This window comes from Oryctolagus cuniculus, chromosome 14 (assembly GCF_051225735.1).
Source record: "Oryctolagus cuniculus isolate XC-2025 breed Fujian yellow rabbit chromosome 14, ASM5122573v1, whole genome shotgun sequence".
Classification (NCBI taxonomy): Eukaryota; Metazoa; Chordata; class Mammalia; order Lagomorpha; family Leporidae; genus Oryctolagus; species Oryctolagus cuniculus.
In genome coordinates, this window is record NC_142880.1 from 58,298,323 (window position 1) to 58,322,252 (window position 23,930).

General features: G+C 50.0%; 1 protein-coding gene and 1 long non-coding RNA gene across 27 annotated transcripts in view; one reads left to right on the forward strand and one right to left on the reverse strand.

The window, feature by feature from the left end:
- The window catches only part of PDZD2 (PDZ domain containing 2), a 403,443-nt gene that overhangs the window by 293,727 nt on the left and 85,786 nt on the right, over positions 1-23,930 (forward strand). For 14 of the 26 annotated variants that reach the window (XM_017344664.4, XM_089312660.1, XM_089312657.1 and 11 more), the window contains 3 exons: positions 2,549-3,035; positions 13,461-13,603; positions 16,344-16,476. In XM_017344664.4, the coding sequence (XP_017200153.4) occupies positions 2,549-3,035; positions 13,461-13,603; positions 16,344-16,476 (763 nt within the window). The remainder of the gene's footprint in view (positions 1-2,548; positions 3,036-13,460; positions 13,604-16,343; positions 16,477-23,930) is intronic. The other 12 variants (XM_051853843.3, XM_089312675.1, XM_089312674.1 and 9 more) reach the window with 4 other exon arrangements.
- On the reverse strand, positions 3,461-10,378 carry LOC149122336 (uncharacterized). Its single transcript, XR_016220116.1, has 2 exons — positions 4,573-10,378; positions 3,461-4,082 (listed from the first exon to the last, which is right to left on the reverse strand). It is a non-coding gene; the product is annotated as an uncharacterized LOC149122336 (long non-coding RNA).

The following is a 23,930-nucleotide window of genomic DNA, read 5'->3' on the forward strand; positions in this document are numbered from 1 at the left end:
ATCCGCTGGTTCACTCCCCAGGTGGCCGCAACAGCCGGAGCTGCACCGATCTGAAGCCAGGAGCTTCTTCCGAGTCTCCCACGTGGGTGCAGGGGCCCAAGGATTTGGGCCATCTTCCACTGCTATCCGAGGCCACAGCAGAGAGCTGGATCAGAAGAGGAGCAGCCAGGACTAGAACCCATGCCTATATGGGATGCCGGCACTTCAGGCCAGGGCTTTAACCCGCTGTACCACAGCACCAGCCCCTTCTGAATAATATTTCACTGTATGGATATACCCCAGTTTGTATATCTACTCATCAGCGGATGGAAATTTGGTATAATCACCATTGTTTGACACAATCAGGCCGAAGGTAGAATGACGACTTGGGTATGCAAATCTCCACCAGTAAAATCTCTTTTCCTACCTTGCACTGGTTTTCAGAACTCCTGAGAATATGCGTAGTTTTTAATGGTAGTAGTTTGCTCAAAGAAACATTTACAACCTATCTACCTACTCTGAGGACTTTTTCCTTTCCAAGATTTTTTTTCAGAATGGGGGGAAACCCACAATTCAAAGAAATGAAACTGTAGGAAAAAGTTCACTGAGAAGCAGGATTTGTGTTCATTTCTTTAGACTTCAGTGGATGGGCTTCTGCCTCTTCATCCCATGCTGTTTCACAACACTGCTGGAGGTCTACACCTGCCTTTTTTTTTTTTTTTTAACACCTGTCTTTTACCTACTTGTTTCTGTGTGTAAGCTCACCAGGCTCCAGAGCAAAGAAATATTTTATTAGATTTGGTTGATACTTGAATACCATTCTTTCTTGTTCAGCTTCCTCTGTGGAAAATTTCAGAATAGCTTTCTCCTTTAGTTAGGCAGTCACTGTCGTTGCATTAAAATGACCATGAGGTATGGGGAACGTAGGCCTTTCCCACCTAGTACCTTTCCCACCTAGCTCGTCACCCCTCTCCCACTTGGCGGCCGCCCAAGTGAAAGCTCATGGTGAGAGGAGGGGCGATCTTTGCTGACCTGGCTGCTTTCCCACATCCTCCCCGCCCCAGCTCTGGGCTCTGATTTCCCCCGGGGACTAGATCACAAAGGGGCATCTTAATGTCTGTTTACCTGCAGTCTTCATGCCTTTATGGGCAGCCTTGTGCCTGGAGGGAGAGCAGCTGGCGTGGTAGACCTGGAAAGGTGGCTCTCTGTTTTCCCCGTATAGAAGAAGGAGGCATCCCAGCCCCAGGCCTTGCCTTGGTGGGCGTAGGAAGACCTGGAGGCAGGTCTGCTTTGTGAAGGATTAGGTTGTTGACACTCTGTGCTTGGGAACCAGTGATGTGTAGGATGTGGCAAGATTCCAGGGGGGAGGCATTTCCCGGGGTTCATCAGGGATTTGCGCTTTTTTATCTTGGGTGGCACGAATGGAGGGTCCAGCCCAGCCTGGTTTCCTGACATTAAACAAGTGTTTTCTTTGCCAGAGCTTTAATGATCTGGTTCTGAATGTTGCTGTTCACTGCATTTAATGTTCCATTTCCTTGTTGTTCTTTAAGATCTGGAACCATTATTGTCTGCACACTTCATATGCCTTATTATCTCATTTATATTATTTCCTGCTTCTCACTATTTTCTAAACCTCAAATACAAGGAGTCTTGTTCATGGCTAATGTGCATTATGAAAAAAACTGCATGGATTTCAATTTTTTTTTTGGTAACAAAATAAACTTATCTTTTAATTCCATTTTCTATTAACTCTTTTTTAAGTCCCCCCATATATGAAGAAGGGACTGAGCTTTCTCCATGCTAAGTGTCGCCAACTCCTCTGATGGTTCCAGTTGCCACAGTTTCCAGAGCCGCCTTTGTCCTGGTCCCCTGTGTCTGTGTTTTCTGTTTTGTCAGCGCTCCTCCTGATGCAGTGCCCTGACTGGAAATAACATTCTGTGTGCTCTGAACAGCTCGAAGTAGGACCATTACCAAGAAATGGACCCAGTACGCACTGAGTGACATGTGGTTCCCAGTGCGTAATTAGCAATCGCACCTTACCACCAGCCAGCACCCACCACCCCTACTCACTATCTTCTTCACTGTGGGGCAGAAGTTCCTACTGGTGTGTGGCTGATTTTTTTTTTTTTTTAATCTTGAGAGTTGGACTTTCCATTTTTCCCTACCCATTTAATGCCTCCTTGACCAGGGGGACTTGTGGTATTATCTCATCAGAACCAGATGGGTTGAAGTCTAACACAATCAGATGCAAGAAATTGTTGATGTAGCAGAGAATTTTGTTTTCTAACGGTATGTTAGATTTGGCTCTGTTGATAGAAAACTTGTTCTCTGATTCCTGATCCTAGGCACTTAAAATCAGTGCTTTGTAGTTCATGGAGTTTCGTGGTAGTTTTTGGCATCAACAACTACATAGTTTAAAAGAATGACTTGAGTGTTGAGCTTCTCTAAGAGTTGAGTACCTTAAGATTTTGGGTCATGGTGTCCTGCACGGGCCAGCAAACCCATCTGTCGGCGGTGTTGTTCAGAAGGGCGTGCGGGGCTCTAACCGGCCTCTGTCTGTCTGTTGCAGTTACCTGGCTGAGCAGTGCTGGAATGGCGGCTTCATCTACCTGATCATGCTGCGGCGCTTCAAGCACAAAGCCCACCCCACGTACAATGGCAACAGTGGCAACAGCTCTGAAGCAGGAGAGACGCCTACCTTGGAGCTGGGTGATCCAACAGCGAAAAAAGGGAAAAGAACGAGGAAGTTTGGAGTGATCTCCAGGCCTCCTACCAGCAAGGCCCCTGAAGAATCCAAGAGCAGCCTTGGCTGTGAGTCGGCCGATGACCCCAGCTCTGGGCTGGAGAATGGCGCAGACCCTGGACTTGGAAATGGCCACGCCTCTGAGCTAGAAAATGGGCCGGAGTCTCTCAAGGAGGTGGCTGGACCCCAGCTAGAGAGGTCAGAAGTGGACAGAGGGGCAGAGAATAGAGTTCCTCTGGCCACGAGCAATGACAAACGGCGCTTCTCAAAAGCTGGGAAGACGGACTTCCAATCGAGTGACTGCCTGGCACGGGTAAGATTTGGTCTGATGGTAGAACCTGAGTTTTAAAAGAAATATTGTTGAGGTTGCTTTTAAGGTTAAGAAAACATAGCTGAGATGGCCTTGCCTTTAGAAGCCAACAAAGTCAAGGTAAATCATCAGAGCACGCAACAATAACAACAAAGTTTCAGTCAGTTTATCCTGCTTAAATGAAGAGCTAGTCAAGTGAGCACAAGTGGAAAGTTGAAGTCTTTGGTGGCAAAATTTAAGCCCCAAGAAGCCCGGATAAAGTATTTGAGCTTTATCATTATTTATCACTGCTGTCACGGTGGCATTGCTGCTTCAAGGCCAAGGATTCCTGGTGACAATTGATAGCACAAACATGCAGCTTTCGGTGTTGCACAGGAAGGGTATCCAACAGGCGAGGAAGCATCTGCTTTTATTTTTAACAGTTCAAAACCAGTGACATTTTCCTGGGCTCATGTTGTTACACTGGTGAATTCCTGTGGAGTTGGGGGGCTTCACAGGAGCCCCTGATACCAGGATATCCAGCGGTGATGGTCAAAGTTGGTCTCCCTAAAGGCAAAGCAGATGTGGTACATGCTCAGTGGTAACCGATGAACTTCTAGACTCAGACTGTGTCCCTCCCGCCTGTAACCACCATTCTCTCAGTTAAGTACGATTTCTTAAAGGCCAGCATGTTCATTCCAGGGGTTCTCTTGCAGATCTTCCTACGGGCAGTAACTTCCTGGGTGGGTGCCAGTTGGTTTCTTCTCCAGCTCAAGAGAAGGAACTCTCTAGGGATGAAAAAGAAAAGTGAAAAATGGGCGTGGAAGAACCGGGTTTCATCCTTGCTTGCTGAGAAGTGACTGTAGGACTGTAATTTCTGCTAGGACCACTGCGTGTGTGTTTCTCCAGTTACAGCCAGTCTGTATGATAGAGTGAAAAGAATCAAAATAATCCCCTTTCAAGGGATCCTGTTCCTCGTTTGATTTTCAGAGGAGGCACCATGTACCGATGGAAAGTGTGAATGCACCAGAAGAAATTATGTTTTCATAAATGATTTTCTACCACCTTTGCCTGCCCCCCTGTCGCTCCCCCTCTTCGTGGAGGAACGACACAGGACCCTGCGCTGTTCTTTCGTCTGCTCGGCCCTCCCCGGGTTTGCTGCTGGTTCTTCCCGGGTTGGCTACTATCCCTTCCACCTCCGTGGAAGGGCAGTTCCCACTGGCCACACTCCCCACTTCCGCAGGGGAGCGGCACACCGCCGGCCGGCTCTTCTCGGGGGCTGCACAGGTATTCCCCTTAGATGTTCCCCATAGATGTTCCTGGTGCATGCCGTCTCTCTCCTCCTTTATAGTCCTCCTCCGCCAATCCTAACTCGGCTGCCCACACGCCGAGTACGCTGCTCTCCTCCAATCAGGAGCAAGTCCTACAGTTTATTGGTTGAACTGGAGGCAGCTGTGCGGAAGCTGTTTACTTCTCTCCCAGCGCCATATTGTGGGAGAGCAGATACATAGAATAAGTCTTAATTCGAGTAACTTAGTCTAGTCCGGATTGCTCCCCACACCCCCCCCCCCCAAAAAAAAAACAGTTAAGTGCAAAAACCATCATAATGGAGCCCCTCACACAATTAAGGGCAATAAAGTATAATATTGTGGTCCTTATCAGTGAGTAATAACACCTTCATATGTTCTCTCCTGATTAGATTAGATTGACAGCTCATGATAGATGAAAAAAATAAGGTAAGGAGTGTTGCTGTCCTCAGTCATTTGAAGGTTTAAGGCACAGAAAGGGGGGTGAATCTCACATGCAGTCCTGATAAAAGACTTTTATTTGGCCTGAGACACGGCAAAAATGACTTGGTATGGTTTTAAAAGGGGGGGGGAGGCTTATAAGAGAGCACCTATCGGCTGGCGCCGCGGCTCACTAGGCTAATCCTCCACCTGCGGCGCCGGCACACCGAGTTCTAGTCCCGGTCGGGGCGCCAGATTCTGTCCCGGTTGCCCCTCTTCCAGGCCAGCTCTCTGCTGTGGCCCGGGAGTGCAGTGGAGGATGGCCCAAGTCCTTGGGCCCTGTACCCCATGGGAGACCAGGAGAAGTACCTGGCTCCTGCCATCGGATCAGCGCGGTGCACCGGCCGCAGAGGCCATTGGAGGGTGAACCAACGGCAAAGGAAGACCTTTCTCTCTGTCTCTCTCTCTCTCACTGTCCATTCTGCCTGTCAAAAAAAAAAAAAAAAAAAAAAAAAAACCTGACCCATTACCTTTGGGACGTTTTTTCCCTCAAGGCACAGGCCCTTGGGAAGGAGAGACCTTCTAGAATTTGTGTTTTGCGTAACTGTACCTAATTTTTGGCCCTGGGTCATGATTTTGGTCTTGGTCAGTCAGAATGGGCCATACCCCTAACCAGGCACAAATGTTCAGGTGCCTTTTCTACCCCGAAAGTCTCTTTGTCATTTGATGCATCTGCCCAGGACTGAGCTGATGAGCAGTACGTCTCCACAGCTTCACCACATCCTAGTGGTCCCAGCCTGGAACCTAAGGTTACTTAGGTTCTGGAACTAGAGTGATTTTTAATTTTTACTCCAGGATAGTTGAGACCAAGGTCATCCTGAACTAAAATTTCCAGAAAAACAAGTTATTTACCTCTTAAAATTTTAGGGGGAAAATTCCATTCCACTTGAATAACGGTACATTAAACAAGTCTGTGTTCTGTTCTATTGATGATTTAATATATCTACAAAGACTTAATAAATCACAGAAAAAGCTTATAATGACCATTCAGACCATTTTTGTTTGTCAGGTTCTTCTTCTTCATAGACTGTTATTTGTTCCAAGAAACAGTTACCTTATAATAAATCTTCAGTCTTTGTTTTCCTGTTTGGTTCTTCCTTAACTGAGCAGTAAGAAATATATTTCCTTCTACCAAATATTTTACTTTCTTAAAAATGGTATGTCTTCATAAAATATTAACCCATAATGATACAGGATTAATTTTTATTTTTTTAAAGATTTATTTACTTGAAAGTTGGAGTTACACAGAGAGAAAAAGAGAGGCGGAGGCAGAGAGAGAGAAGTCTTCATCTGTTGGTTCACTCCCCAATTGGCCGCAATGGCTGGAGCTGCACCAATCTGAAGCCAGGGGCCAGGAGCTTCTTCTGGGTCTCCCACATGGGTGCGGGGGCCCAAGGGCTTGGGCCATCTTCTACTGCTTTCCCAGGCCATAGCAGAGAGCTGAATTGGAAGTGGAGCAGCCGGGACTTGAACCGGCATCCATATGGGATGCTGGCACTGCAGGTGGCGGCTTTACCCACTACGCCACAGTGCCGGCCCCCACAAGATTAATTTTTAAAAAGAAATATAAAAGTTGAATCCATCCTCTAAAACATAACAATCTCTTAAGAAATAGACAAGCCATTTTAAAAATAAATTCAGAGATCCTTCTTATCTTTCCAGCAAAGAACTCTACCATCCAAGATTTGCAATTCTGTCTATATAAATTGTGTATCTTTTGTAATGCTGCATAGTGAAAATGAATACGACCAAACACAGTTTCATAATAATTTAAAAAAAAATCCTAGCACTTGCCAAGCAGGCAAGTTTATTCACAGCTGTCCCATGTACGTCTGTGGGTACAGCTGTGGTCTTATCCCGGTCATCATAACCCGCCCTATAGCAGGCCTTTCCCTTGTGCCTTTTCCGTAAGTGGCTTATCACAGGCGAATGGGGCACGGGAAAGGGTGGTGAATTCTGAAGCAGGGTCTCTCTCCCCACGTCTCTGAGTGGTCACTGAGGTTTGCCATCAGACACAGGCAGCATGGGTTGCGATCTTCTCGGGAGTCCTGCGGTCGCTGGGTGAACCTGTATCGTCCTGCCTAGGGATGTCTCCTGAGTCCATGTCTGTGCCTTCACCTCCCTCCTGAGCCCTTGAACTTTACACCAGCCGCCTGTAGGGTGTGTCCATCTCGGATATTCCACGTCATGCCACAAACTCAGGGCATCTCCTTTGTCTACCACCAGCCCCCTCCAGTGTTCCAAGTCTCACCATCTTAAAGTTGTCCCAGTCACAGGCGAAACATTCAACCAGGGTGACCATCCACCCTGGTTGGTCCAAGACTTTCCCTGGTTGCTCAGTGAGAATCCTGGAACTGTCCATCGCAGGCAACCTGGGGTGGCTGAGCACCCTGCCGTGCATTGAAATGCTGCCCTCTCCCTTTCCCACATCCGGTGCATCGCCACAGCCTGTCCGTCCTGGGCTTCCTCTCGGATCTCACAGCTCATGGCACCCCTCCTTTCTCCACACCCACAACTTTAGGTCCTGGCCAGCTGCTTTCATTTCTCACCTGGGCAGTGATGATCACCCTGTGCCAGCCTCACTGCCCACCCCACACCATGTATCCACCATCCCCCCTGAGCCAGAAGGACACTTCGAAAGAGCAGATCTCATCGTCTCATGGACACATGTGCAGGAACAGACATATTATTGCCATATGCATGTGCACATGTACTTGTACACACATGCACACGCACACCCATACACATACACCCCTGCTGTAGCTTACACCCCGTGGTGGGCCCATTCGGCTTTCAGAGTAACATCCAAACGCACCCTGGCATGTCATTCCAGGCCCTTCATTGCTTGATCCCTGCTTAATGTTCTGCCTCCAGGTCTCACGGCTTGCTTTCTAATGCTTTCTGTTCATCAGTTTGTTATATAGTAAGGAGTATTATAAAGGGTAAAGATGGACAGACAGAAGAAGAGGCACATAGGACAAGGTCCAGAAGGGTCCCATGCAGAAGTCCGTCCCCGTGCAGGGAGTTTGTGCCCTCCTCGTGTCTTGCGGAGACACTCACAGGGATCTCAGTGCTTTGGGCTGAATGGGCCACAGGGTTTTGTTTTGTTCTTTTCCATTACAATTTTTAAAATTATTTTGAGAGAGGGAGAATGCTTGTTCACTCTCCAGATGCCCACAATGGTCAGCAGGGCCAGAGCTGGGAGCCAGGAACAATCCGGTGGGTGGTGGGACCCCAGTCACTTGAGCCATCACCATTGCCTCCTATTAACAAAAAGCTAGAGTTGGAAGCTAGCACCAGTATCAAACCTAGGTATTGTGCCTGAGCAACTGAACCACTAGGCCGCGTGGCTGCCCTTCCTACAAATGTGTCAAGGCCATGCTCACTCAGCCTCTGGGAGCTAAAGGCCACTGCAGACGTAGCTGTCACTGTCGGGTTCCCTCCCTTCCCTGGGTATGTCAGCTCCTGCCTTTCCCAGGGCACTAGTCGTTAAGACGGCTCCTTTCAGAGGCCTGCATGACATTCCTGCCACCTGCTGCATTGTGAAGCGTCTCCTTCCTGGGCACCCGCAGGACCCCCCGCTGTCTCCATGGAGGCACAAACCCTAGTTTCCATCTGGGCTGTTGTGGAAGAACCTTATTTGTCTTTCTGTCCTCTGTCCTAGCTCAGTGTCTTGCACCTGAAGGTATCCTGTAGCTATTTGTTAAGGAAGATGCCCAGGAGATGGGACATTGAGTGCCAGCCCCAGCTCTGTGACCCTCAGGCTGCCACTGCTTGCCTCTAGGTTTCTGTTTTCTCCTTACGAACTGAGCGTTTTGGTCTCATGACGGAGGGACTTCCAACTCACATTGTGATCACACGTGTCCTCATTTCTTCTGATCATTCTCAACCAGAGGGGATGAGCAAAGCACCCCAGAATAGGTCTGCAGCTCCAGCCAGAGTGTTGACTGCAGTGAAATTGTACTTGGATGCTGCGTCTTCTCACAGTTGGGGCAAAGATGTTGTAAAACGCTTTGGGTTCCAGCAGAAATGAGGTCATGGCCATGCTGCGAGACAGCTCCCTTTCATGTACTGCCCTGTTTGGGTCCATAAATCCCTATGCTGGCCTCAGAGAAGAGGCATATTGTGTGGGAACTCGCACAGTAGTCGGCAGTTTATAGGAGAGGCTAACACCCTGACCACATCAGTACAGAAGTCCATAGCATCCCATTTTTTCATGGTTTGGCTTTTTCTCAACCGGCTGACAAAATCTCATTGCCTTTTAAGCCAACTTAAAAGGAAACAAATGCCCAAACCATCTGCCTGGACAGAGACCCTTTCAGAAGTCAGTCATCAAACACGCAGGTCTCCACCTGGGGCAGCGTCTTAGCTTCAGTCTCTGTGACTGCCTAGGACTGTGAGATGAGTGCATAAGCACTCTATCGGTTAATTCGATGATATTTGTGGAATGTGGTCATGGCGTGCTTGGCACTGTTACGCTCATAACTGTTGGTAAACGAGAGAGACAGGCTTTCTGCTCCGTGGCATTTATAGCCTCCAAGGGGTCACAAACAATTAAAAAAGCAAATGACTTCGATTGTCAGGTAGTGACAGGCACCATAAATGAACTAAAACGGGGGGAAATGCAAGGCAGCTGGGCAGTGTGGTGGCTGGGAAGTGTGCTGATCCCGGGTGGCAGCGGCGCTCACTACAGAGATGACGTTTGAGCGGAGGACTGGGTGTCGGGATCGGCTGGCCTTGCGGAATCTGGGGGCAGAATGGTCCCAAGGAGGAGCTGAGAAAAGCACCTGCCCGAGGCAGCAGTGATAATGTGTTCCCGAAAGAAACCGGGCGCCAGCAGGTGATTCATAGGTGTGGACGGGGTAGGTCACAGAGGTTCAAGTGCACCATCACAGAGAGTTTGGGCAACAGCCTCGCTTCAACAGGGAATTGTCGGAGGGCTTAAACTGGGTACGTCGTGATGTATGTTTTTTAGATGCTCATCCAGAATGTTTGATGAAGAATTACAGATGGTGGGAGGTAGCAGCAAAAAAGGGAGGCCACATTGGAGGCTCCTGTTGTCACCCAAGCTGAAGACGCTGGCCGCTTTGACAAGGATGTGGTTGGGGGACGGAGATGGGGGGACAAGCAGAAGTAACTGTGGGCTCCATTGGGTGAACAGAGCCTGCAGATCTTGTTCAGATATGGAGGTGCAGGAGAGGGGAGGGCTCAAAGATAACTCCTGTGTCATCTTTAGCTTGAATAGATGACAGTGCTGATCCCACTACGGTAGGAAACCCAGGAGCCAGAGCAACAGAGAGTCTGGTTTTGACCATCCCGAGATGCGTTAAATACCCAAGCGTGACTGTAAGGAGGCAATTGGAAACACACTTAAAATTGCTGTATTTAAGTTGGCCTGCTGATATTTCACAGCACCAGCTTTGGCCTCATAAACTTCAGACACTGATTTTATTTCTAACTGAACTTCACTTTAGCCTTCGGCAGCTAAATTTAATGCTGAAAACTGTACCATTAAAATTGATAACATTTGCCTTTTGTTGCCTATGTTTTCCTTTATATTCCTCTGAACTCCTTCATTAGTTGACCAAGAAATTCCAGGGCAAGGAAACTTGCATTGATTTCTTTGAACACTATCCTTATAATTTCTACTTTAAATTTGGAAGAAAAAAAATCCAAGCAAATGGAAAACAGTGAAGAAGTGGTTCTTGACCAGCACCATGTTGCACACTGGTCATTTCTACTCCTGAAGTCATTGTTGTTGGATTCATTTTGTTTTAAAATTTATTTAGTTGAAAGGAAGGTGAAGGAAGGAGAGAGCTCTTCCATCTGCCAGCTTGTTTCCTAAATGGCCACTGAGGCTGGGGCTGAGCCAGGCTGAAGCCAGGAGCTAGAGACTCCATCTGGATCTCCAACATGGGTGGCAGGGCCCCAGCTACTTGGGCCATCGTCCACTGCTCTCCCCAGCCCTTCAGCAGGAAGCAGATCAGCCAGGGCTGCCGGCACTCTGCTATGGGGCGCTGGCACAGCAGGCAGTACTTGAACCTGTATGGCCCCTGGTTCATTTTTAACTGGCTGGAGGAGGAGTGTGATGTGGAGTAGTGGGTGTTCTTGATGAAGACTGTCTCACTCTTCCAAGCAGAGTGTACACGTAGGCCATTATTCTACCCCCATGAAAACAGATTTGCATGTTCTTGTCACAAGTCTTGTTCTTTTTTAAGATTTATTTATTTGAAAGAGTTACACAGAAAGAGAAGGAGAGTCAGAGACACAGAGAGAGAGGTCTTCCATCAGCTGGTTCACTCCCCAGTTGGCCGCAATGGCTGGAGCTATGCCGATGCGAAGCCAGGAACCAGGAGCTTCCTCCTGATCTACCACGTGGGTACAGGGGCCCAAGGACTTGGGCGATCTTCTACTGCTTTCCCAGGCCATAGCAGAGAGCTGGATCAGAAGTGCAGCAGCCGGGACTTGAACCAGTGCCCATATGGGATGCCGGCACTGCAGGCAGCAGCTTTACTCAGTAGGCCACAGCACCGGCCCCACAAGTCCTGTTCTAAAAGCATTTAAAAAGGGTGTGTATCTAGTACTGTCAGACTCCCTGGGAGCCATGTTTATCTGTTCTGTTTAACCAAAAAAAGTCAAAAAATAAGGAAAAGGGGGAAAGGGTGATGGTGTAAACTTGTAATAGGGTTAGACATTTTCACCAATTTGGGCTAAAGCCAAGTCAGCTTTCTTGTTTCTGGACTCCAGTCATGGTCCCAGTTGCTCCTGGGAAGGAAGGCCACAGCTCTTCTGAATTTGTCCTTTCCTGTGGTGTCCACTAGGCCACAGCGCCTCCTGTACCAGAAGCAATAGAGACTGCCATGTTGGCGGTCGCGCTGGTTGTCAAGGGTGGGTTTTTGGAAGTCGTGCAGCCATGGGAGACTTTGAGGGCCAGGGAGGGTGTTTCTGAATGGAGAAGAGAAAGGTGTTCCAGAGGTCAGAGGCAGCAAACCAAAACCCACGGACTCCAAAGTGAGGCGATCAGATGAAATAGGGCTCGCTGACAAGTTCATGAACTACTGTGGTGAGCCAGTGACTTCTGAAGTTACATTTGGCCAGACAGGCTTCGTTTGTCTGTGGTCCACAGCTGGAGGAGACGGTTGGCACCACCGTGCGTTGCTGGAATAATGGAGTGCCGCAGAGCAGCACAGTTCTAGAGAAAGTGTAGTATCCACCAGGTCTCTGTCTGGTTATCATTTCCCCAGACATTCCTAACGCTGCACATCAGTGCCTTCAACATCTGGGTTTTTAACATTGCATAAGAACTCATTTTAATTTCTGAGTGTGTGTCTCGGATTTTCTAAATGCTTCACATTCTTTCTCCTTTGCAAACAGCTTCAATGGGCAGGTTGCCCGTTACTAGGGGGACCGTATTGAGCTTTAGCCATTCCATTGGACCTCCGTGAGGGGTAGAAGCAGCAGCTGGTTCTTGTTGTATATGTTGCGGGATGCACTCTGAGCCATGCCCGTGTAGCTAGGACTACAAAGAAGCACAGGGGTGAGTCCAAGGCCCCAAACTAAATCGCTGGTGAAGGTTTTGCTTTCATTTCTCCTAGCAGCCTGGGATCTGCAGGAACTCCACCCTTCTGCAGGGAGCTCACGTGTGTGTCCTTGGAGTGAAGGAGGGAGCCAAGTGTAAGATGAGCCAAAGCCAGGAGGCTCCAGGCCCTCAGACAGTGTGAGGCATCCATGAGCTAGTTCAGAAAGATAGTTTTTGTTTGTTTGTTTGTTTGTTTGTTTTTATGTAGGAATTGAAGCATTTTTTAAAAATGTGTTTAAAGAGTTTCAGACCAGTGTCTGTAGCAGTGACTATAAAAGTCATCAGCTGATTTTCTGCTGTGGCTTCTCCTACCCAAGATCTCGTAAATATGATTTAAGGAAGTTTGAGATTGAGCTGAGTTTGACATTTTAACACACTTACACTTCTCTGTGAATACATAAGTAATATATGGTTACTTAGCAACATTCATTATGTCTTTACCAGACTTCATGCTACTGCCTGTTTCCATAAGGATCTCATGTAAACCTAACAAGTCTGGCAGTATTAATAGGTATTGCTACCTTACAGGCGGGGAAACTGAGGTTTGTAGGCATCAAGTGGCTTCTGTAAGTTCTAAATGGTGGAGCTGGGTTCAGACTCATTAAACTCTCCTGACACCAAGGCCTGAACTTCCGTCTTCTTTTCCTCCTTCCTTAGTTAGTATCTGTGCCGGATAAAAGGGAGCTAGACTCAGCCAGTGCTCACATACAGGGCGGCATGCGGGTGTCAGGCATAAGCTTCACCTACCCGGCCAGCGTCAGGAAACCCAGTCATCCAGCCTGCTAGACTGCCCCACGTCAGAGTTCAGTTCCTCAGCTGCCACTCGCCCCATCTCAGGCACTGCGCACCCGCCTGTGGCTCACGGGTTAGAGGCGCAACCTTCGAGGCATCTCCCTTGTCGCGGACAGTTCTGCTGGGCAGCACCGCCAGCCCGAGGCTTGGTCCAGTCCGCATGGAGTGTTTCCCACTGTGATGCCTGATGCCAAGCGATGGCTTTGGGGCTGACGCTACAGCTCTGCCCTGCCGTGTTCATGCCATGTGTCTGTCCAAAGCCTTCACGGTGTGCTCACTTTTTCTTCCAAGGAGGAAGTTGGCCGGATATGGAAGATGGAGCTGCTCAAAGAGTCCGATGGGCTGGGAATTCAGGTTAGTGGAGGCCGAGGATCAAAGCGCTCACCTCACGCTATCGTTGTCACCCAAGTGAAGGAAGGCGGTGCCGCTCACAGGTGACTAGAAAACTCTCCCCCACCTCTCTGCCGCCCACCCCTCTTCCCCCAGGGTCAGTCCTTGGCCACGTGCTCAAAGCCCTGCTAATCGCAGCTCGCCAGGATCTTACTTCAGTGCGGGAGAAAAGCAGGCGGGAGTGGTTCCAACTGAACACACCTCTGGGCACAGGGAACGGCTGACTGGGTGTGTCGGGGGTGGGTGCTGCAGGGTCCTCCCAAGCCGGAAGGAGAGACGGATTTCTTTCCGGTCCAATTGTAGTGTCAAGCGAATGTTTCTCATCTTAGCGTTCTGGGAGCTGGTCCCGCGGTGATCAGTGGTGATGGGTCAGAACACCACAGTCCTGACAGCTCTGTAAGACTGTAACTAATGCCCTGGAAAGGGACCACCATTCCCGTGCTGGGGCTTCTCCCGTTAGGTCTGGGAGGATTTCACACACGCTCACATACGCATGTCCTGCCACGCAGATGTGGAAGGAGACAAAAGCAAACGTGATTGTTTCTCCTCAAGACCTGAAAACAATTCATGCTTAAACATGTGGCTTTGAGCCCAAACATGACGTGCAGTGGGAAGAGGGACCATGTCTAGCTGGAACATACTCAGAAAGATGTCCATCCTGAGTGTGAGGAGTGCAGCTATCCCAGATGTCAGCCGTGGCCTTGCCCTGCTAGCTGCTTGCTTCTGTGTACACGGGGTGTTGCTAACTGCAAGGCATGGTTGGGCGTGTGCACGTGTTGCATGCCCACACGTGTGCAGTAGGTATATCCGTGTGTGTGTCAGTGTGTGCAGTTTCACTAGTGAGGGAGGTGATGATCTTCATCTGGCCTGCAATTTGGTGGTCAGTGCAGGAGTCTAAGAAGAGTGTGGCAAACCCCAGCGGTGCTGGGCTGCCCGGGGTGTCTCGTGAGGTACCGTGGAAGGAGCTGGAGATGCTTAGTGTGCAGAATGCAAAGTGAAGAGAAGGACCAGGGCTCACACCAGCAAAGGGCGTCCTGCTCTTCAGCCCTCTACTGGAGAGCAGGATGCTAACAACTCGAGAGAAGATGAATTGCAGTTGTTGAGTATATGGGTGGCAGGAGTCACTGAAGGATTAAGTACGTGGATGGTTTTTCCTCAAAAGAACTTTATGAAACTTCCCAAATGATAGATGCCTTGAGGAATTCTCTCAGGTAGCCCTTGTCCCATTAATCTTGGGGCTTGGGTTGCAGTCTGTCTTCGGCAAGTTGGCGATTAGGAAATCCCTGTGCCCAGAGCTGAGTTTCTGTAGAACTGCTCTTGTCTCTTTCCCATCTGAGCCACCTCGGTGGGTCTCAGCATTTGCTTTTCATCCTTAACCTGGAGGGTGTGTCCCTCCGCCTCTGGGGCGTGTGACTCACAAGTGGGGCATCATAGTTAGTCATCAGAGATGAGAGAAATAGAAAACACAGCCCACATGAGCTTGATGATGTTGTAGATGCATAAACCCAGGGACACTGGCCGGAACCATTGAATTCTTTATGCCTGACTCCCTCTCCTCCAAAAGAAACATCTCAGAACAACCCACAATACCTCTTTGAGATTCCAGTGTGTTTTTTTCTTTGGTTTTCCCATTCCCCGTCTCTCACCATTCCTAGCAACTTGTGGGGGCTGGGAGTGGAGGGGAAGTGTTGGGGGGCGGGGCCTAGGATTTCTCTGCTTCAGAGCTCTGAATGACAGAAAACAGAAGGTGTGATGCCTCCTGTCTTCTGTTACATTCCTAGACGAGATGAGCAAGGAGACGGAGACAGAGAGAAGCCGTTGAAGGCAGCACAGATGGGAGGAGACACACTGGTTGAGTCACTGAAAGAAAGCAAGGGAGAGAAAAGACCTCGGTGCAGCTGGGAGCGCTGGAGATGTGCCTGGGTTCTTGGCCGCACCTTGAATGCCGGTGTGACGTCTTCAGAGGGGGAGGTGGACTATCCGGCTCTGTCAGGTTACCTGTCCCGTTTTTAGTAATCTCTGGGTCCTTTGGGACCAGGGGAGACAGAGCTTTGGAGGCTCGTGTTGACCCACCATCACTGAAAGATGCTGAGTCTCTGCCAGAGGAAAGGAGGTCAGAGTCAGCCAATGCTTACGTTAGAGGCAACAGGGAGTCGGGCAACGATTGTCTACTCACAGCTGTAGCCCGGTCTGACACCTGCAGCAACCAGGGATTAGGCAGATGGATCGGTTATTCATCTGTGGAGATCCACGGATCAAAAAGGCACAGAGTGGCCTTACCCTCACGGTCCAGCAAGTCTGGGCTGGGAAGAGGGTTACGGGCACGTGCAGCAGCGTGTCAGTCACAGGTGCCCAGAGGAAATCTGGTGAGGCTCACGTCATCTGGGAGAGAGGGGCCAGAGGGTTAGGAGAGGACTGCTGGTGGGCTTATAGCCTTTAGCTCTTTGGGGGCCAAAGACTCAGCCCTGTGATGACAGGGGCAGGATGACAGGTGGGATTCAGAAAAAGAATGATGGACTCCTAAAACCGTGGTCCTGCTGCCACCAGGCACCTGGAGGGGAGGTTCATTGCCATTGATGTGGTAGTGACTTGAGAATGTTTCACTCCTGCAGTGGGATTCTGAGCACAAAGGCTACTGCACTCCCCTCGCAAACTCTCTGGTCGTCATTGCTTCCTTGATTTCAACCATCCCTTCCCACAACCCTCCCCGACTCCTAAGAAAATGTCCCCTCTTGGGCCCAGAACATCTTGACCAGGGATTTCTCCCCATCTCCATTTCCTCAGGGATGGCAGACTGTCCTTAGGAGATGAGCTGCTGGTAATCAATGGGCACCTATTGGTTGGGCTGTCCCACGAGGAAGCCGTGACCATTCTTCGCTCAGCCACTGGAATGGTGCAGCTGGTGGTGGCCAGCAAGGTAGGTTGTTTTTGATTGTTTCTGGCGTTTTCAGTGGTGGTGGTGAACTTGGATTCGAGTCCTGCCCACGCCACACACACCTGTGTGTGTGTCCCTGCACCTTAACCTTGGGCCATTTAAATAGCCACGATTCTGTAGGACAGCCCACACGGAGATGCCTCACTGAAGTGTACGTAATTATTGTGCTTGTGTTTATACGTATGTTAGGGGTTGGAAAATAAACACTAGAATGGAGGAAGAAGGTGAGGATGGAAGGGAGGAAGGAAACACAGTGTGGAGAGAACCCAGCTCTCCCGGAAGAATGCGGAGTTGTGAGTCTGGAAGGCAGGAAATAGGCGATGTGGTCATTGTGTCTTACAAGGCTCAGGGCCCTCCGTGGGCAGGCTGTGGGCCTGGGTTCCTGCTCACAGCCTCACCAGGTGTTGGCGCTGGAGGAAGCCTGTGTTGTGGATTGGATCTCGTGGAGCTGTCTTGGGGTTAGCAGGGTGGAGGGTTGATCCCACTGTGGTGGTGTTAAAAGCAGAGGCCTTCGGGAAGCGATTGGCTTGGATTAGATTGCCCGGGTGGAGCAGTGGTCATGAAGAGACCACAGAGGGGTAGAGGAGGAGTGGGCTCCCTGTGTCTCTGCTTCCTGACTCAGGACGTGCTGGTCTTCTACACAGGCTCCACCACTGCCAGCCTTCCCCAGGTGCCAACCAGTGGGGCTGTCCTATCCTGCACTGTGAACCTCCAAACCATGAGCTCCTCCCAGGTCTCTTAGTGAAAGGCACAAGAAGCCCACCAGTATGCTTCACGGCTCCTGTTTGTCCAGACATCCCACCATGTGTGCCCTCCCCATTATTCCTCCCAGTTTTATAGAGGTCTTCCACACCCAGCTGCCACCTTGCAGAGGCCATGACACTGTCAGGAGTACCTGGGCCCTTGATGGGCAGCCCGACGTCAGTCCAGTCTTGCTGCCACTTCTTCCCTTTGGCTGTCTCTCCACAGGGTGCTGAGGCCCTGGGCTGGGGCATCTTTGACTCTCTCTGGCAGACACGTAGTGCCCATGCCCTGGGTCACGTGGTGCCCGTGCCCTGAGTCCCCGGCATCTGTATTCCCCTCTGATCTCGGCAGGCTGAAAGCACTGGAGAAGGCAGTGACAAAGGGAGGCACTGCCTTCTCCGATCTGTCCTCTGTGCTGTGGATCAGCGGTTAGCGAGGTGGAGCTCCTCGGGCTTCATCTCAATTCTGCGGGGAAGAGTTGGTGGAAGGCCCTTTGGAGCGTCACTCTCTTGCAAGCATGCCAGCAAGGGAATCCTTTTCCCGTTACCCCTTTTGTCATTTTCCCTCTTAGAGTGCGAGGTCTATTGCCAGTTTGGGGAGTACAGGTGGATCTCCCCACCCCTAAGTTCTGCATCTGTAGGTTGAAGCAACTGTAGAATGAAAATGTCTGGGGAAAGTTGTATTTGTGCTGAACACATACAGACCTCTCTTGTCATTATTCCCCTAAATGTGCAGTGTAGCGTTTATATAGCATTCACATTGTATTAGGTATAATAAGTAGTCTAGAGGTGATTTAAGGTGCACAAGAGGATGTGCGTAGCTTGTACACAGTCACCATGCCACTTTCTTTGAGGGCCTTGAGCCCCTGTAGATTTTGATACCTGCAGGAAAGTTCTGGAACCAGTGTCCACAGATGCTGAGGGGAGGCTGTATCTAACAAACAGGTTGGTGGAACATTTTGAGCTACTGGAAAACATTGCTTTCCTCTTACCTTTTACCCTACGTGCTGCACCTAGAGCCTTGGCGAAGACCTGGCAGGAAGAGCGGCCACCCTGAGGCCCTGGGGGCGGGAGCTGAAACCCGTCTCCAGCTGCAGGTCCTCTGCTCCTTCTCTGGCACCGGGGGACCTCGAGCTGCAAAGACGTCTTCACCCAGGATGCCTGCCGTGGCCGGCTGCATCCCTTGCTGGGGAGGACGGGGAAGGAGAGAGATTCCTGGGTCTGAAGAGAGTTTGAAAGCATCCCCATCCCCAGGCCTTGAGCACACACACAGCCGTGTGTTTGCAGAGAACGCCCGTTCTGCTTGCACAGCCCTCCTGCCCATAGACAGAGGCTTACAGACCTGGATCTCTGCCCAGGGGTTCCCCACACCACCACGCCTTCCTGTCGGAGCCCCCTTCTTTCTCCTGCTGGGAAGGGGGGAAGGGATCGTCTTTTCTACGTTAAGCATTATCCCCAAACACACACAAAGAAAATAAACGGTAAAAACATAAGGGGCCACTCCTCATCAAGCTCTTAAGGGACATTCCCAGAACTTTGAGAAGCATTTCCTGGGTGAGGCCTGGCCTCTGAGCCCTCGACCCACTTAAGGAAGGGAGAACCCGGGCATGTATCAGGTGCTCACCAGGTACCAGGTACTTTTTACCTATCATCTCATTGAAGTCTTTAAAAAAAATAATTCCATGGGACATATATCAGGGTGGTGTTTGTTTGTTTTTTAATCCAAGGAATGGCATTAAAATCCATGTGGCTGGGGATGATATTTGGCGCAGTGGTTACTAAGTTGCTTAGGATGCCCACATCCCATATTAGAGTGCCTGAATTCAGGATCGACCTCCATTTCCCAACCAGCTTCCTCCTAATGCACACTCTGAGGGGCAACAGGTGATGGCTCAAGCACTTGGTTCCTTGTCACCCGTGTGGGAGAATCAGACTGAAATCGGGGCTCCTAGCTTTGACCTGGCCCGGCCCAGGCCTGCACAGCCCTGCTGTTGGAGACATTTGGAGAATGAACCAGAAGATGGAAGATTTTCTGTCTGTCTGTGTGTGTGTGTGTGTGTCTGTCTGTCTGTCTCTGCCTTTCAAACAAAATGAAAATAATTTTTTTAAGATTAATTTATTTATTTGAAAGTCAGAGTTATACAGAGAGAAGAGAGGCAGTGAGAGAGAGAGAGAGGTCTTCCATCTGCTGGCTCACTCCCCAGTTGGTCACAACGGCCGGAGCTGTGTCAATCTGAAGCCAGGAGCCAGGAGCTTCCTCCGGGTCTCCCACATGGGTGCAGGGCCCAAGGACTTGGGCCATCTTCTACTGCTTTCCTAGGCCACAGCAGAGAGCAGGATCAGAAGTGAGCAGCCAGGACTCAAACCAACACCCATACGGGATGCCAGCTCTGCAGGAGTTGTCTTTACCTGCACACCACAGCATCGGCCCCTGAAAATAAATTTTTAAAAAAAATCAAAACCCAAGTGGCTGGAGCCAGCATTGTGGTTCAGCAGGTTAAGCCATCACTTCACCAGTGGTATCCCATATCAGAGTGCTGCCTTGAGCCCCTATTGCTCTGCTTCCCCATCCTACTAATGCACCTGGGAAGGCAGACAGAAGATGATTCAAGTACTTGGGCTCCTGCCACCCATGTAGGAGACCATGAAGGAGCTCCTGGCTTCAGCCTAGTCCTCACCTGGCTGTTGCGACCGTTTGGGGAATGAACCAGAAACCAGAGGATAGCTCTTCCTCTCTCTCCTCTCCTTCTCTGCTTTTCTCCCTCTCCCCCTGTCACTCTGCCTTTCAAATTAATTAATTTTTGATGAATGTGTTTTGTTTTTGGACCAGAAGAGGAGCAGCCAGGACTCAAACTTGTATCTCAGGATGCCAATGCAACAGGCCAGCCCAAATTAATTAATTTTTAAAGATATATTTATTGTATTTGAAAGGCTGAGTTACAGAGGGGCAGAGGCAGAGAGAGAGGTCTTCCATCTACCAGTTCACTCCTCAAATGGCTGCAACTGCCAGAGCTGAGCTGATCCGAAGCCAGGAGCCAGGAACTTCTTCCAGGTCTCCCATGCGGGTGCAGGGGCCCAAGCACATGGGCCATCCTCCACTGCCTTCCCAGTCCATAGCAGAGAGCTGGATGGGAAGTGAAGCAGCCAGGACTCAAACCAGCGCCCATATGGGATGCTGACATTTTAGGCAGCAGCTTTACCAGATACGTGACAGCGCCGGCCCCAAAGTTAATTAATTTTTAAAAAATCTAAGTTGTTACCTAACTTGTCCCAGGGGCACACAAACAGGGTTTTTTCTGAGTCCCCTTGTCATATGCCAAGTCCCTCTTTAGGCAAATAAGACACAAAATGGGGGCCGGCACCATGGTGTGGTAGGTTGAGGCTCTGCCTGAGGTGCCAGCATCCCACATGGGTGCCAGTTCGTGTCCCAGCTTCTCCTCTTCTGATCCAGCTCTCTGCTGTGGCCTGGGAAAGCAGTGGAGGATGACCCAAGTCCTTGGGTCCCTGTACCTGTGTGGGAGACCGGGAAGAAGCTCCTGGCTTCTGGCTCCAGATCAGCACAGCTCCAGTCGTTGTGGCCATTTGGGGAGTGAACCAGTGGATGGAAGACCTCTCTCTCTCTGTCTCTCCCTCTCTCTGTCTGTCTGTAATTCTGCTCTCAAGTTAAATAAATCTTTAAAAAATACAAAAGATCAGAAGACCCGAGAGCCAATGGCATTAGGAAAAGATGATATGTCCCACCAGAGGCTTTGATTCCAGGAGCACTCGCCGGGGTCCTTGCAAAGCTAAGCAGCATTCCACAGCCAGAGTGGGCATCCAGTCCAGGCCTCAGTCTGCTAGCCGTGGGGCCTCTGTGCTGAGCTACAGTCTGAAAGCTGAGCCAGACCTCAGAGGAGGGATGGCTTTGCTGCCTTCCTTCACAGTCGGGCAAGACGCTGCTACGCCACCGCCTGCTGTTCACTCCTGATCCTCCTGGGTGCCAGCCAGGGCGCTCGCCGTGTAGCGGGAGAAAGCAGCATGTCTCCTGCACCTCTGAGCGTCTCTTCCTCTTCTTTATCAACAGCAGCACGTGACCCACCGGCTTTGCTTCTGTCTACACACTGGAAGGGGGTGATGGCAGCTTTTGACTGGCGAGTGTAAAGGATAGTGAAAATGTCAATTGTTAGGACAGACCGTAGTCACTGGTCCCCAAGCCCTAAGGCACTGGTGTGCAAATACGGCGGTTACTTTTCTTGTGAAGAGGAAGGCTGATGTCTCTGCAGGCATGTTCACGTGTGGTAGGAGCTGAATGACTGAACACAGCGTGTCCAAGTTAGTGTTGATGTTCCCAGAAGCATCACTTATAAGTGAGGAAGGAGGCCGGCGCTGCGGCTCACCAGGCTTATCCTCCACCTTGCGGCGCCGGCATCCTGGGTTCTAGTCCCGGGCGGGGCTCCGGATTCTGTCCCAGTTGCCCCTCTTCCAGGCCAGCTCTCTGCTGTGGCCCAGGAAGGCAGTGGAGGATGGCCCAAGTGCTTGGGCCCTGCACCCGCATGGGAGACCAGGAGAAGTACCTGGCTCCTGCCATTGGATCAGCGCGGTGCGCTGGCCGCAGCGCGCCAGTCATGGCGGCCATCGGAGGGTGAACCAATGGCAAAGGAAGACCTTTCTCTCTGTCTCTCTCTATCTCATTGTCCACTCTGCCTGTCAAAAAAATAAATTAAATAAATAAATTAAAAAAAAAAATAACTGAGGAAGGAGTCTTCAAAAAGCTCACAGAAAACGTGTATCATGAAAAAGCTATGCATGGACTTCAGAATGCTTTGCACCCAAATAAACTTACCCTTTAATTCCATTTTCCATGAACTTTATGAGTATTTATTTATCTAGGAAGCAGAGAGACAGCGAGTTCCCACCTGCTCATTCATTCCCCAATTACCCACAAACCCAGGCGGAGGGGAGACTGTCCCAGGCTGAAGCCAAGAACTTAATCCAGGTCTCCCATGTGAGTGGCAGGAACCCAATACCTGAGCCATCACCACTGCCTCCCAGGGTCTGCATTAGCTGAAAGCTGGAGTCAGGAGCCAGAGCCAGGTGTCAAACCCAGGTACCCTAAAACAGGACACAGGTCTTTTACTTAGTGTCTTTACCATTAGGCCAGCACCTTTTCCTTTCCACACACCTTTTTTTTTTTAATGTTTCTTTTTTAAAAAATTTATTTGCTTATATATTTAAAAGGTAAACAGGGTGAAACAGTGGGGGGTGAGGGGGAGATCTTCTGTCTGCTGGTTCAGTCCTCAAATGGCCATACTGGCTATGGCGGGACCCGACTGAAGCCAGGAGGCTGAAACTGCATCTGTGTCTCCCTCATGGGTGGCAGGGGCCAAAATACTTGGGCCATCATCTGCTGCCTTCCTGCATTAGCAGGGAGCTGGATTGGAAGCAGGACAGACAGGACTTGAACTGGTGCTCAGATATGAGATGCTAGTGTCACAGGTGGTACCTTAACCAGCTGCGCCACAGTGCCGGCCCCTCCACACGTGTTTCGAAGTCTCCCCACGTCATGTCACTACATGTCACTACATATTACTTGAACTGATCTTCTGTGCCGAGTGCCCTCCTATAAGGCTCCTTCCAGATCAGAGAGAAGGTTTCTACGGGTCGTATTATCATGGTCCAAGAGTCTCTTCTGTCACATTGTCACTCACCAGGTGGAGCCCTCATTTTTTTTTTTTTTTTTTTTAACTCTTTTTCTGTGAATGGTCCGGTGGAGTTGATATCACAGAGGAGGAATGAACTCACTTTCTGGTTTCGTAACTCCTTTTCCTTTCGCTGGGTAAAGGCTCCCAGCTCCATAGGCACAATTACTGATCAAAAGTGAATTATTTTCAGGTACCTTGGAGGCGGAACCAGCATCAGCCCGGTAACAGCCGGCACAGTCCTTGGATGCCAGCTCACTGAGACTTTGTAAAGTTCATGGCTTCACATGTTTGGTTTTGTCCTTTTCTCCACCACCCCTCAAGCAGCATAATGGTTGAAACTTTCTGCTCACTTCCTGTGGAAATGGCTGGTGTGGCAGACCTGGGAAAGAACCCAGTTCTTGTTTTTGCAGGCCTTGGATGAGCTGGGCAGCCCACACCCCTCCCTGGACCCCGCCTCCTGCGCTGAGGCATTTCCTGGGAGAGCTGCCGTTCCTCATGTGCATTTGGGAATGTCACAAGGCTTTAAGGATTTCACCAGCATCCCACAACCCACTCAGGCCTGACCTGTGCCTAGGGAAGGAGGGCTGTGCTGCCACAGCCTCCTTCAGTCATAAGAGTCGGGGTCAACAGTGGTACAGGGCTCTGGACTCCTAGCTGCTTCCTGATACAGCTCCGACCATTGTGGCCATTTGGGGAGTGAACCAGTGGATGGAAGAACTCTTTTCTGTCTCTCCTTCTCTAACTCTACCTTGGTGTCTCTGGTTGGCGTTTTGATTCAGTAAGCTATATAATCTCTCTTTCATAAGCATATGCTAGTGAGATGAGCAGTGGGGCTGGGGAAGAGGAAGTAAGGCATATTTGAGCTGGTGGTTAGGCCTGGGGACACAGCAATGGGTAGAAATGGGGTTAGCCCGGAGGAAGTCTCGGACAACCTGGGGAGACAGCCTCACACACTGTGCAGGAATAAAAGACCTGGGCAGGGACATCAGAGGAGAAAGGCAAAGGAGACCCT